Genomic DNA, 14,928 nt, shown 5'->3' with positions numbered 1-14,928 from the left:
CATAGCAACGGCGTGCTCTTTCAGTTGTACCGTTACTCTCTGCACGTTATTTGTCACTGTCCAACGGTTTGGGTGTTAATGAACACTACATCGTTCTTTTATACCTACATCTTGCTATGCTGATATGTTACAAGTGCAGCAAACGTTTCACCTCAAACTCAAGTTCCACTGATCTAGGTACTGAAGCACGTGCACTACTCAGCAAACTGTTTTGGTTGTGTTTGGGCGATTGATTCTCAACCATTGTGTAACACGAGACTGGGTTTGGACTTTAAGTTTGTTAACGTTTCTTTTGTTCGTCAGTTTACATCAGAGGGCTATGCTAATTATATCCATCATCCACAATCTAAGTAACTGAAACGTACATTCCTCCAGTACTTGTGAGTACAAACATGTCAGGTTTGTTGCCTGGTTCTTTGGTTGGCTAGTTTGTTGTTTCACGCCGCACTCAGAAATATTCCAGCTATATGACGGCGGTCTGTAAATTATCTGAGTCTGGACCAGACAATCCATTGATTGACATCATGAGCATCGATCCACGCAATTTTGATACAATGACATGCATCAACCACGTCAGCGAGCCTGACCAGACGATCCCGTTAGTCGCACATTACGACAAGCATTGTCGCCTTTTACGGCAAGCATGGGTTCCTGAAGACCTATTCTACCCCGGATAGTAACGGGTTCATGTCAGGTTGACCAGTTTTCTGTCAATTTGGAGAAAACTTCACAATGGGTTTTGTTACACATGGTGTTTTAAACAATGGCCTTTTGTTATGTAAACATGCTTTATGACACTGCTGTTCTCATTTTTCTGTTTTAAAATCAACTATATCGGTACGGTGATCATGTTATAGTGAACAGTTAGAACATTTTAACAGTCTTAACACCAGCTGGATTTGAAATGTGCCTTAAAAATAATTTCAGCTCTCGTTTAAGAAAAACAAATGCAAAAAAATATGACACTGCCAAAACCCCCTCTGGTTTTCCACGGATTATTAGGAACACGGAGTATGAGTGAGTGAGTAGGGTTTAACGCCGCTTTTAACAGTATTCCAGTTATATCGCGGCGTGTCAGCTTAATGTGGGAGGAAAGCCCGAAGTGATGCAGGTCTCAGACGTTTACCACTTCGGTGAAACCCACGAGCACGGGTATGGTGCTGACAAACCTAGAAACATAATCGGGGCGAACCGGAATTCGAACCCACAATCATAGGTTTCTGGCGTGCCCAAGGGACGCAACTCTGCACATCGAATCGCGGCGCCTTAGACGACTGGGCCACCCGTGCCCCCCACCCCCCACCCCCCGTTTTACTATTTAAGAGTTTTTACTACAACCTGGTTCACAAATAAGTTCTCTGAATGACATTTATAATGCATCATAAGTGCATCAAATATCGTGAGCACCTTGATTAAAACCATGAAAAGTTTCAGAAAATATCTGTTGACAACGAGTTAGCGGTGCACATGCTTTGCAAATCCTGCAATCGACTGAAATCTGCATGACAATTTACGACCCGGAGTTCGATTTCATTGCGTGATTTTGATTGGACTATGCATAGACTCGTTAGAACAGCCAAAATGTAACTCCATAATACCAGCGGTGTTCAGCAAGGTTGGAAACTGCACTTCTATAGTTAACTCCCTTGCCTCGGGAAGATGATAGTGGTATAGTAGTATCGAAACGCATCGGGTTCCACATATGTAAGGATTTTTTCTATTGACCCATACAAGAAGCCTCCTCCTATTGTTGGTATCAGGTTGTGGGCAGTACGATGTGGTGAGTCGTCAGACCCAGAACAGGGGTCATCTTCAAAAAACCCTCCCACGCTTAAATTCCTTCATTCAAATATCTAGTGTGACATGTATTGAGCTTATATTCCAAATGTCCCCTAAAGCAAAACACGTTGTCCTCCTACAGACCTTAGCGGGTAGCTGTATCCCTCTATACTCATGCTACTCAACTCATACTGTAGACTAAGATAAACTCCTCGAAACAAACGTTTTGAAAAGGTTAACTAAAATAATTCTATTAAGTAACTCTGGAGTATTAAGGAACCCTTAAGACTATTAACTGTTGGCTGTTTGATTTGCCCCTTTCCGTTGGAGAGACTAGATGAGAGCGTGACAGCCATTTTTGACCATTCAGATCAAAAGGGAATACTTTGATACCTGCTGAAGTTTGCTGCCTGGTTGTGTATCTGGCTCAAATGCAGTCTGTAAGAATGGAACGTATTGTACATAACGCACGAGGTGGATGAAATGGGGTTTAACGTCGCGTCCAAGATTATTGCACTTATATAGCGACGTGTGTGTGTGTGTGTAAAGCTGCTTGTACTAGTCAAGACTAATGCTGATTTATAGTGCTAGCCCACTGAGATACCATATCGCAGTTTAACATGATTACCCCACTCAGACACAGTATACTGACTCCGAGCCGACCAGTCCTTGTTTTAGTCCCTTGATGCCGAGCGCCAGACAGGGTAACAACAAGTACCATCTTTTAACGTCTTTTGGCATGACGCGGCCGAGGATCGAACCCCGGACCTTTCCCACTTCGGGCGGCCGCTCTACCACTAGACCACGGAGGCGGTCACATAACGTATGGCAACTGCTAAAGGTGTACTATACATCTTTTGCAGTTAGGCTCAGAACCTTTTAGCCAACCCTCATATGTATAACGTTAATTAAAATGATTCTTTAAATAGGAACATCAAGTACAACGGAACTAGCAAAGACTCTTTAATTTCCGACACATGTACGGCGTATGTTAGATCAGCGTTAAGTAACCTTTTCTGGTATCTGCATAATTTGGTAACTATTATTTTTTTCCCTCAGTAAGCCTTGAAATATACTGCAACTCATATGTTAAAATATGAGTGAGTGTGTTTGACTGTACGCCGCTTTTAGCAATATTCCAGCAATATCAAGGCGGGGGACACCAGAAATGGACTTCACACATTGCACCCATGTCGTGAATCGACCCGGGTCTTCAGTGTGACGAGCGAACGCTTTAACCACTAGGCTACCCGACCGCCCTTGTTAATTATTTAATTAATTCCACAGAATGTGAGCGCCTTGAATAACAGGATTGTGTATTTATATAATCAGTTTACAAAAATAGTAAATTAATTGTACAATCACTCAGGAAAAAAATAATAATATATTTTTAAATAAATATTCCAGGACTGATGCGAATGGCATTTTGAGAACAGTCCCATGTGGCAGATTGTGCTGTGATCAGTTTTCTCTGTGATCAGTTTGTACTGGAGACGAAGTATGATGACTGGAAGGGATTACTCCGAGACTTGTTCAATCTCCACACCATCTCATAGGGATACGGTATTCTTGGTTGAGACACTTCGTCCAGGCGTGCCATCTGAAAAGCATGGTGACCTCAATCATTTGTATGGCAAAAAAAACATATTTATCATTTGAGACTAATACATCATGTACTGCTGACACTAAGCTTACTCCATCAGTTATCTCCATCCATTGCTTGGGGATCCGGGGTCTTAACCTTAGCAGCTTCCACCCTTCTGTTACAGACTCACTTCCTCTGAACGCATCATGTAGCCACGAGCAGCCCTGACTGTGTCATCCATCTGTTACAGACTCACCTCCTCTGAACACAGCCCCCAGCCACTAGCAGCCCCCAGGTTTTCATCCATCTATCACAGACTCACCTCCTCTGAAGACAGGGTCCAGCCACTAGCAGCCCTGACTGTGTCATCCATCTGTTACACCCGCCTCATCTGAACACAGCCCCCAGCCACTAGCAGCCCCCAGGTTGTCATCCATCTGTTACAGACTCACCTCCTCTGAAGACAGCGTCCAGCCACTAGCAGCCCCGAGGTTGCCATCTATCTGTCACAGACTCACCTCCTCTGAAGACATCGTCCAGCCACTAGCAGCCCCATGTTGTCATCCATCTATCACAGACTCATCTCCTCTGAAGACAACGTCCAGCCGCTAGCAGCCTCTAGGTTGTCATTCATCTATCACAGACTCACCTCCTCTGAAGACAGGGTCCAGCCACTAGCAGTACCCAGGTAGTCATCCATCTATCACAGACTCACCTCCTCTGACGTCAGTGTCCAGCCACTAGCAGCCCCAGGTTGTCATCCATCTGTCACAGACTCACCTCCTCTGAAGACAGCGTCCAGCCACTAGTAGCCCCAGGTTGTCATCCATCTATCACAGACTCACCTCCTCTGAAGACAGTGTCCAGCCAGTGGCAGCCCCCAGGTTGTCATCCAGCTGTGCCAGAGTCGTGGCTCCGATGATCACTGATGGAACAACATCCTTCTGTAGCAGCCAGCGCAGTGACACCTGGGCCATGGATTTACCTGTGGGAGGAAACGTAATACAATCTTGAATTGCAATATTGCTTACCATACGTTTCAAATTGTGTCTTAGTACAAGGTTTTCCCATCTCTGGATTTACCAGGTTTGTTACAATATATCCAAAGCGTGTCACCATACCTACCAGGTTTGTCACCATATCTACCTGGTTCGTCACAATGTCTACCTGTCTAATGTCTAATAGGTTCTCGTTCTGTCTATGGGTGTCTTACAGTTGTGTTGCAAGCGGCACCCACTCTTACAGTTATGCCTACCGTGTGTCTTTGCGATGTCCTGTACTGCATCGATGATGTTCCAGATCTGATCATTCCCCTCCAGGGTGTTCCAGCCTGGCATAGCCTGGCTTGCTCGTTTCTCATCTCCTCTCACCCAGCCCAGGCGCCCAGTTGTTGGTGGCGAGTCTCGAGTGTACTTCCCAGAAAGCAGGCCTCTGTTAAAACCATCGGTTCAATATTGGATTACCGACAAGACACATACTGATCAGTCCAAACTGACCTTCTTGTGGGGAATCAGACACATTCACAAGAAGGCTTGACACCTGCCAGACGCAGAGGGGATTTCTCCTATGATCTTCATTCAATGATATGTGTACTGTAGACTTTGATACAGATTTACTTCCTTTCTCATGGACATATCAGGGAAACACATAACCCATCCATGACCATACTAGTGTACTCTTCAGTTATATCCAGGTCAACACAACCCTTGAGAGATCTTCAGGACACCACTACTGAACTGTTGAGGGATCTCCGGGACACTACATCTAAATTATTAAAGGATCTCCTGGGCACCGCTACCAGACTGCTCTGACATCTCCAGAGCACCACTACTGAACTGTTGAGGGATCTCCGGGACACCACATCTAAATTATTAAAGGATCTCCTGGGCACCGCTACCAGACTGCTCTGACATCTCCAGAACACCACTACCGAACTGTTGAGGGATCTCCGGGACACCACATCTAAATTATTAAAGGATCTCCTGGGCACCGCTACCAGACTGCTCTGACATCTCCAGAGCACCACTACCGAACTGTTGAGGGATTTCCGGGACACCACTTCGGAACTGTTGAGGGATATTCACACACACTGAACTGTTCAACGATCTCCACGCCACCAATACTAAACTGTTCAGTGAGATCTACCCGTGCACCACAACCAAACTGTTGAGGGGACTCTCAGACATTACCACCAAACCGTTGAGGGATCTCCACGACAAAATTGTAGAGGGCTCTCCGTGACACCATCACTAAACTGTTTCATTACATATATCTCGTCAGTTCATAGAAGAATGGGCCCAAACATGGTGTGGACGGACAATGAACAGATGCTCTGCTATATTATGTTATATTGCAACTTCGATCCCCCTGAGCTTAAAATATATAATAACATCAAATATCTCTCTTTATACATTCATGTTTTATTTTCCATTAATATGTCACTTTACTATTTTAATCATGAATCAATGCACCAATCATTATGGCCCAACTCACCCCTTAAGAGGGCTCCAAGGCAGCACCCCTAAACCCTCCGTCTTGCACACCTGGAGGGGTTCGAACTCTGTCTCCCGACAAGCCAAACTGTATTGTTGCTGGATAAATCATGAAAGTCAATATCAACATTACATTATACCATCAATGAGAATAAGAGGCTACTTTACAAAAATTCCAGCTATAATGTCCTTCCTGTAGGTTGATGAAGGGGTTCCGTCTGTGGTGTCCTACCTGTAAGCTGATGAAGCGGTAGCTGTAAGCTGATGAAGGGGTTCCGTCTGTGGTGTCCTACCTGTAAGCTGATGAAGCGGTAGCTGTAAGCTGATGAAGGGGTTCTGTCTGTGGTGTCCTACCTGTAAGCTAATGAGGGTTCTGTATGTGGTGTCCTACCTGTAAGCTGATGAAGGGGTTCATGCCCAGCTTCTCCGTAGTACAGACAATCTTTTGTAGCTGCCAACCCACCACGTTGCTGGCACCGACGTAGCGCACCTTCCCACATCGAACCAGGTCATCAAATGTGCGAAGTGTTTCTTCAATAGGAGTGCCATCATCCCAAATGTGCATCTGGAATAGTAGGATGCAACAAATCAACCATAACAGCCAAGTTTACAGTGAGCCAGAGACTGAATGGTGTCATCACCTCACAAGTGAGGGTTTGGATTTAGGATTGGTGGAATATGTCGTATGGTCATCTCACAGGTTCTCCTCCTAACAGTACTCACAGGTTCTCCTCCACACAGTACTCACAGGTTCTCCTCCAAACAGTACTCACAGGTTCTCCTCTACACAGTTCTCACAGGTTCTCCTCCACAGAGTACTCACAGGTTCTTCTCCAAACAGTACTCACAGGTTCTCCTCCACACAGTACTCACAGGTTCTCCTCCACACAGTACTCACAGGTTCTCCTCCAAACAGTACTCACAGGTTCTCCTCCACACAGTACTCACAGGTTCATCTCCACACAGTACTCACAGGTTCTCCTCCTAACAGTACTCACAGGTTCTCCTCCTAACAGTACTCACAGGTTCTCCTCCACACAGTACTCACAGGTTCATCTCCACACAGTACTCACAGGTTCTCCTCCTAACAGTACTCACAGGTTCTCCTCCACACAGTACTCACAGGCTCTCCTCCACACAGTACTCACAGGTTCTCCTCCACAGAGTACTCACAGGTTCTCCTCCTAACAGTACTCACAGGTTCTCCTCCTAACAGTACTCACAGGTTCTCCTCCACACAGTTCTCACAGGTTCTCCACACAGTACTCACAGGTTCTCCTCCTAACAGTACTCACAGGTTCTCCTCCTCAGAGTACTCACAGGTTCTTCTCCAAACAGTACTCACAGGTTCTCCTCCTAACAGTACTCACAGGTTCTCCTCCACACAGTACTCACAGGTTCTCCTCCACATAGTACTCACAGGTTCTCCTCCACACAGTACTCACAGGTTCTCCTCCACACAGTACTCACAGGTTCTCCTCCACATAGTACTCACAGGCTCTCCTCCACACAGTACTCACAGGTTCTTCTCCATACAGTACTCACAGGTTCTCCTCCACATAGTACTCACAGGTTCTCCTCCACACAGTACTCACAGGTTCTCCTCCACACAGTACTCACAGGTTCTCCTCCAAACAGTACTCACAGTTTCCCACACAGTACTCACAAGTTCTCCTCCACACAGTACTCACAGGTTCTCCTCCACACAGTACTCACAGGTTCTCCTCCAAACAGTACTCACAGGTTCTCCTCCAAACAGTACTCACAGGTTCTCCTCCAAACAGTACTCACAGTTTCCCACACAGTACTCACAAGTTCTCCTCCACACAGTACTCACAGGTTCTCCTCCACACAGTACTCACAGGTTCTCCTCCAAACAGTACTCACAGTTTCCCACACAGTACTCACAAGTTCTCCTCCACACAGTACTCACATGTTCTCCTCCACACAGTACTCACAGGTTCTCCTCCACACAGTACTCACCTGGTACAGATCCACGTAGTCCGTCTGCAGCCTCTCAAGACTTCTCTGGATGCTGTTGACAATATGGCGACGACTAAGGCCAACGCCAATAGGTGTGTTTGCTCTCACCTTCGTGGCAATAACGAACTTCTCACGTGGCTGTCTGGAATAAGAACGCCACAAACTTTGAAACTTTATCCTTAAACAAACGATGAGTAAAACCATTTTTTGTGCTTTACATTCAAATGCCTGGACAGATCGATCTACATTAGGACAGGTCCTTTTTCAGCACAGCTTGGCTTTGGGGTACCCCCAATACCACGCAATGTTGATACATATGATTGTTCATTGTGTCAGTTAAAGGCAGTAAACATCGAACATCCTATGCTTATGATACAGACGACCGCCTCCATGGTCTAGTGGTAGAGCGTCCGCCCGGAGAGCGGAAGGTCCGGGGTTCGATCCCCGACCGCGTCATACCAAAAGACGTTAAAAGATGGAACTTTCGTTACCCTGTCTGGCGCTCGGCATTAAGTGGCTCAAACAAGGACTGGTCGGCTCGGAGTCAGTATACTGTGTCTGAGTGGGGTATTCATGTTAAACCGCGGCATGGTATATCAGTGAGCTAGCACTATAAATCGGCATCAGTCCGGACTAGTGCAAGCAAGCAAGCAAGCAAGCACGCACGCACGCACGCACGCACGCACGCACACACGCACACACACACGTGCATACAGGTCGCTATATAAGTGCAATAATCTTGGACGCGACGTTAAACCCCATTTAATCTCACCTCACCTTATGATGCAAACTGTGCGACGATAACAGCGTTATCCATGTTGCCCTGACCTGACATAACTGTTTATTGTATGTGATTGTTCATGTCAGTGAAATTCAGCACTCATTATCAGTTCTTGCATTCTCGCTCTTTGGCATATTTAGCTCGTTTAATGGAGCCGAGAACACGAGAATGATCCTAACATTAAAATAGTACTGCTATGTTGTTCTGTGTCCCCAACTATCCAACAAACCAATCGATTGCCAATGCATAGATGAATAATTGTCTTCATGTTTTATTTTGACAGTAAAATGGATGCGTTCACCATGCTCTCGCAATCAAACATGTTATGCTTAAATGTTCAAAGATGCTATGTCGGGATCTGATAGGACCTAGGGCAAAGGCCTATGCAGAATTGATGTGACGTGATTTTCATATTAATTGACTCAAGTTTACTTCATGATTGTTTTGTCCATCATGTTTGTATATGGTTTTTTGATGTCATAGAAGGGCGGTCGGGTAGTCTAGTGGTTAAAGCGTTCGCTCGTCACGCCGAAGACCCGGGTTCAATTCCCGACATGGGTATTTCTGGTGTCCCCCGCCGTGATATTGCTGGAATATTGCTAAAAGCGGCGTAAAACCAAACTCACTCACTCAATTGATGTCATATATGTCTGGTTTGTATCGTATTGCAATAAAGACCTCTCTATGTTTGTTTGTATATTTGTCACAGATTCGCCCTTTTGCGTTTATAGCTCTTGGTTTATCAGCACTATGCCGGCACTGGTCAGCGCTATCGCTTCGGGCTTTCCCCCACATCAAGCTGACACTCCCTGGTATAACTGGAATACTGTTCAAACGCGTTAAACTTACACACTCAATCAACGCATGCACTCACTCAACCCTCCACGCACGCACTCACTCAACGCACTCACTCACTCATTCTCCCACCCACCACTCACTCACAAATGCACGCACCCCACCCCCACCCCAACCACTCAACGCACTCACTCAACTCACTCATTCACGCACGCACGCACGCACGCACGCACGCACGCACGCACGCACGCACATAGTTTTGTGTGGTATTCTCTATTACTACACCCTCATACCACTGGCTTCAAGCATCATATTGAACACAGAAAAAGGAGACCCTGACAGTTCCCAGGTACACGTCTTGTCAGTGTATTGCTGCACCTTGACCACCTCACGCTGCGGATCCTGCTAGTACATCAACACCTACTTTGTGAGCCAGGATCCAATGAACTTCTCAGACAGTCCTTGTGAGTAGACGTCAGCGGTGTCGAGGAAGTTGCCTCCCCACTCGACGTAGCGGTCCAGCACCTGGTGGGAATATTCCTCTGTGGCCTGGCCTGGTCTCTTGGCCTATAACACAAACACAGGCAACTGGATTGATATAGCTTCCATCCTAACCTGCCTTTTTATTGGATTCATATTCACAGTTCCCTGACACATCTTTGATTCTCCGTGTGTCCTTCGCGAAGTATGTGAGTGGGTGAGAAAATTGTTTAATTGTCTGAACCTTATCACACTGGCAGCATCGCTGTATGGTAGCAGCAAATAAGGTTAAACTAACATTTAGTCGCAAAAGTAGCATATATAAAAATATATATCTTCGTAATAAAAAGTTTAATTCCAAATGGGGCCCAGAACAATGCTAATTAGCGCTGAGTGAGTGAGTATGGTTTCACGCCGCTTTTAGCAATATTCCAGCAATGTCACGGCGGGGGACACCAGAAATGGGCTTCACACATTGTACCCATGTCGGAAATCGGAACCGGGTCATCGGCGTGACGAGCGAACGCTTTAACCCGACCGCCCCTTACTTAGCGCTGACACAAGCTTGTCTTGCCAAACCATTCTAGAATCAAGTTGGGGTCGTTTCTTTATTTATTATCTAGGGTCGGGGAGACAAACTTTAGATATGGCCTGCAGAAAATTGTCTGTTCCAGTTTTAATGATAGATTGAACACTAGTCTGGCAACTTACAGCATTATCATTCCATTATCAGTGGCGATATCTTCAGGTGTGCGTTTACTATTTTACCCACAATCCCGTCATCCACACTCGAAACCACCATCTTATCCAAAACATCACACGACCCGTGAAGATCCGGGTTGGAACCGCTCTTCAGCAACCCATGCTTGCCGTAAAAGGCAACTATGCTTGTTGTAAGAGGCGACTGTCATCGTATTCCTTTTGCGTAGATCGATGCTCATGATATCAATCACTGGTTTGACTGATCCAGACTTGATTATTTGCAAACCGCCATCATATAGCTGGAATATTGCTGAGTGTGGCGTTAAACACCAAACAGACAAAGAAGCCAAACATCACACTGAGACCTATACATTACTTAACGACTCCAAAACCACCTTCACCACCACCATCTCACTGCATCACCCTTATCAACATACCCATACCAATTTCACCCATGTCACTATCTAACCCCACCAACAGAAACCCCACCATCCACACCGCACTCCAAAATTCAACCCCCAGCCTCAAAACCACCACCCCCACCCCCACCCCCACCAACACAACCCCAACCACCCACACCGCACCCCAAGCCTTCTCCACATTTTAACTCCCACCAACACAACCCCCACCACTCACACCAGACCCCAAGCCTTCTCCAAAATTCAACCCCCCCACACACACTCCCCCCACCAACACAACTCCCACCCTCACCAACTCGATCCCCAATACCCACACAGCACCCTAAGCCTACCCGAAAATTCAACCACCACCACCAACACGGCACCCTCACCAACACAACCCCCACTACCCACACAGCACCCAAGCCTACACCAAACTTCAACCCCTACCAACACAACCCCCACACCCACCTCCACCAAGTGGCACCAGCACAGCCCCCACTACCCACACAGCACCCAAGCCTACACCAAACTTCAACCCCTACCAACACAACCCCCACACCCACCTCCACCAAGTGGCACCAGCACAGCCCCCACTACCCACACAGCACCCAAGCCTACTCCAAACTTCAACCCCTACCAACGCAACCCCCACCCCACCCCACCCCACCCCCCACCTCCACCAAGTGGCACCAACACAGCCCCCACTACCCACACAGCACCCCAAGCCTACTCCCAAATTCAACCGCCACAACCCACACCACCCACAACGCACCCCAAGCCTACTCAAAACTTCAACCCCTACCAACACAACACACAAGGTGAGGTGAAACGGAGTTTAACGTCGCGTTCAAGATTATTGCACTAATATTGCGACGTGCATGTACGTGTTGTGTGACTGCTTGTACTTGTCCGGACGAATGCCGATTTATCGAGTTAAGACACTGAGATACCATATCGCAGTTTAACATGAATACCCCACTCAGACACAGTATACTGACTCCGAGCCGACCAGTCCTTGTTTTAGCTCCTTAATGCCGAGCGCCAGACAGGGTAACAACAAGTACCATCTTTTAATGTCTTTTGGTATGACGCAGCCGGGGATCAAACCCCGGACCTTCCGCTCCCCGGGCGGACGCTCTACCACTAGACCACGTAGGCGATCCACAACACACAAATAAATCACCCAAGAGTCACACCAAAACCAGGTTTGTTCTTATCAAAATATTAGTTCTGCCATATAACAGGAGCCCCTTTTCAGGTTCCGAATTCAGATGAATACGTCTCATCCAGGATAATTTGCTAGAAATGCATCTAGATCAACGATCAACTGGTTACATTGAAAGGAGTTGGTTATCTTTTCCCATGACACAAAGAACGTTGGACACTGTATACCGTATTCGACGTAATAAGCGCCCAGGGCGCTCTTAAAATTAGGAATAGGGGGTTCTTATTAGAATATAATTTTGGTGAAGAAAAACAGGGTTAAAAGATCATAAATTTCGCTGATTATGCGGACAGCCTGAATAATATAAAAGAAAAGTCTATGCGTTTTAAACACGACAAACATATTTTTCCAGAATTTAATTGCCCGTAATTAAGGGTGCATATAACACACGAGTGTGTATTATACACGAATAAATAAGTCTTGTGCACATTGATCAATCGGAAGGGGTGCAAATTGGGATTGTTCACCAGCCAATATATTAGCTTAATCACCGTGGGCGCTTATTAGAGCCAGGCGCTTATTACGTCGAGTACGGTTTATATTTTAGATATACATGTGAAGTGCATGTCAATGTCCCCGAGGTTTGAAATTAGGTCTATGAGTATAAATACACATTCCTACAAAAACTATATCCTAATAATCAGGTGATAAATACACGTTGTATTACACATGACAAGCGCATGCATGTAGACCCTCAGAAATGAGGCCTCACTCTCTCAGCTGTGTTTGTCAGGGGTCCCCCACTTACCCCCGAATCCCCAAACGTCATCGTGCCGAGACATATGTTGGCCACCTTCAGTCCAGACCTCCCCAAGAAGTTGTAGGAAAGTTTACTTCCTTCTGGTACGGCTGACATCGTTGTTGTATGCGAGTAATGACGACAGCAGTGGACTGACACTCGTCTTTTAAACTTTATCAACTGAAGGTGAAGGGAAGTAACTCTACCTCGCGTGACACAGCACAACATTATCACGAGGTTGTGTGGCCACATTTAGCAATATTTCAATATATGACCTATTCTTACTTAACGGGTCATGTTCCAAGTTAAGCGGTCATTGCGAAAAGCGGCGTAAACCTAAATAATTCACCCCATCCCTGTTCCTGAACATGGGGATTTTTATCGAAAAAAATAAATTGTCCCAGAAAATTCTTGAAAAAAGATTTATTTTGACGCCAGCAACAACCCAGTGGCTGAACGTGAGTGCGTCATTAGTGACCTTGAACACACTTTGCACCTGGAAACAGTGAAACCCTGTCAGACTGAACACCCCTCTTTCCGGACACGTACTTGGGGAACATCTTTATATCATTAAACTATGTACCCTTGTTTCAGTTATCCGGATTTCTTTTAAGCCTGTCGATTTCACTGGGAACGTACCGGCGGATTAACGGGGTTTCATGAAATATCTGTAAATATGATTTCATCAGAATATAAAACAAACGTAAGCCTCATCAACAAATTACATCTCTGATCTTGCATGTCAATGTAGTTGTGCTTTTGATTAACTATTTATGACAATACCCATCGTCAGTGTCACGATGTGAAGGTGCCGGTTAGAACTGATCTCCAGCAACCCATGCTTGTCATAAGAGGCGACTAATGGGTTCGGGTGACTTGGTTGATGCATGTCATCGTATCCAAATTGCGTTGATCGATGTTCATGATGTTAATCACTGGATTGTCTGGTCCAGACTCGAAAATTTACAGACGTCGTCATGTAGCTTGAATATTGCTCAGTGCGGCGTTAAACAACAAACTAACAATCAAACATCAGCGTCTTGGATCAGTGGATTGTCTGTTCCAGGCTCGATTATTTACAGATCGCCATCATATAGCTGGAATATTGATCATTGCGACGTTAAACTAACAAACAAAACAAAACCATTAATATCATGCTACCAACTTTTTCTCAAAGGGTCTGAGTCTGAGCTGAGTACGATACGATAAAAAAACAACTTTAGATAAATATTAACTGTCCTGTTTTATTATGAGATCAATATGGCACTCATTAAAGGACATCGTACGACACCGAACAGTTTCGTATCTTATCAAAGGAATGCAGGGTTGCCCGTTGAAGAGAAAACGTACATGCCATGTGTGTGTGGTCGGCAAGTCAGGTGACGAGTGCTGCACTATAATCTCATGACTGACCTGATCCAACTGACGGATGTGAGCTTCATTCATACTGATAATATCATAGTTCAAGGACATATATATGTCTGGTATCACCTGACCTCGAAGCTTGTTGCGAGGCAGTTGAAGCTGATATTGCTAGTTTAACTAATTTTACTTGTTTATGCAAATAAATCTAATCTGCTAATTAAATATATGTCGTCATAATAATAATAATAATAATAATAATAATAATAATAATAGTGTTACTTTAACTCGTCAATCTATATCTTATATTATCGCACGACACAAAGTTGAACAATGTATATATATACTTTAGTTATGCATGTACTCGGGGAATGCATGTGGATATCCTCTAGGTATGACATAATGAAATATATGTCATAATAATGTCACTTTAAAGCGTCAATCTATATCTTATATTATCGCATGACACAAAGGTACAATGTGTATATATATGCTTTAGTTATACGTGTACTTGGGGAATGCATGTGGATATCCCCTTGGTATGACAAAATCAAATATGTCATAATAATAATAATAATGCTACTTTAAAGCGTCAATTTTTGGG

General features: G+C 45.2%; 1 protein-coding gene across 2 annotated transcripts; it reads right to left on the bottom strand.

Moving 5' to 3' along the window:
• Positions 1 to 2,737: 2,737 nt before the first annotated feature.
• Positions 2,738 to 13,138, bottom strand: LOC139444997 (1-deoxyxylulose-5-phosphate synthase YajO-like). 2 transcript variants are annotated; one of them, XM_071226037.1, is made up of 9 exons: positions 12,972 to 13,138; positions 9,840 to 9,982; positions 7,840 to 7,981; positions 6,248 to 6,421; positions 5,858 to 5,955; positions 4,620 to 4,795; positions 4,246 to 4,349; positions 4,080 to 4,115; positions 2,738 to 3,379 (listed from the first exon to the last, which is right to left on the bottom strand). In XM_071226037.1, exons 1-9 carry the CDS (start codon positions 13,077 to 13,079, stop codon positions 3,257 to 3,259), a joined length of 1,104 nt encoding a protein of 367 aa, XP_071082138.1. In that variant the 5' UTR covers positions 13,080 to 13,138; the 3' UTR covers positions 2,738 to 3,256. The 2 variants fall into 2 exon arrangements, with proteins under 2 accessions (XP_071082138.1, XP_071082139.1); XM_071226038.1 differs by lacking the exon at positions 4,080 to 4,115 and having other exon boundaries at positions 4,210 to 4,349.
• Between the last annotated feature and the right edge of the window lie 1,790 nt (positions 13,139 to 14,928).

This window comes from Haliotis cracherodii, unplaced genomic scaffold (genome assembly GCF_022045235.1).
Source record: "Haliotis cracherodii isolate W230 unplaced genomic scaffold, xgHalCrac1.p SCAF_6, whole genome shotgun sequence".
NCBI classification, from domain to species: Eukaryota; Metazoa; Mollusca; class Gastropoda; order Lepetellida; family Haliotidae; genus Haliotis; species Haliotis cracherodii.
The sequence above is the reverse complement of the archived record's forward strand: the minus strand, read 5'-3'. Positions and strand labels throughout refer to the sequence as shown.

Bases quoted from the DNA above. Each gene is read 5' to 3' on its own strand.
- LOC139444997 (XM_071226038.1), bottom strand. From the start codon at position 13,079: ATGTCAGCCGTACCAGAAGGAAGTAAACTTTCCTACAACTTCTTGGGG. The intron at 7,982-9,839 runs GTAGGTGTTGAT...TTCTTATTCCAG, and splicing joins ATTGGATCCTGGCTCACAAA to ACAGCCACGTGAGAAGTTCG. The intron at 5,956-6,247 runs GTAGGACACCAC...TGATTTATCCAG, and splicing joins ACCCCTTCATCAGCTTACAG to CAACAATACAGTTTGGCTTG.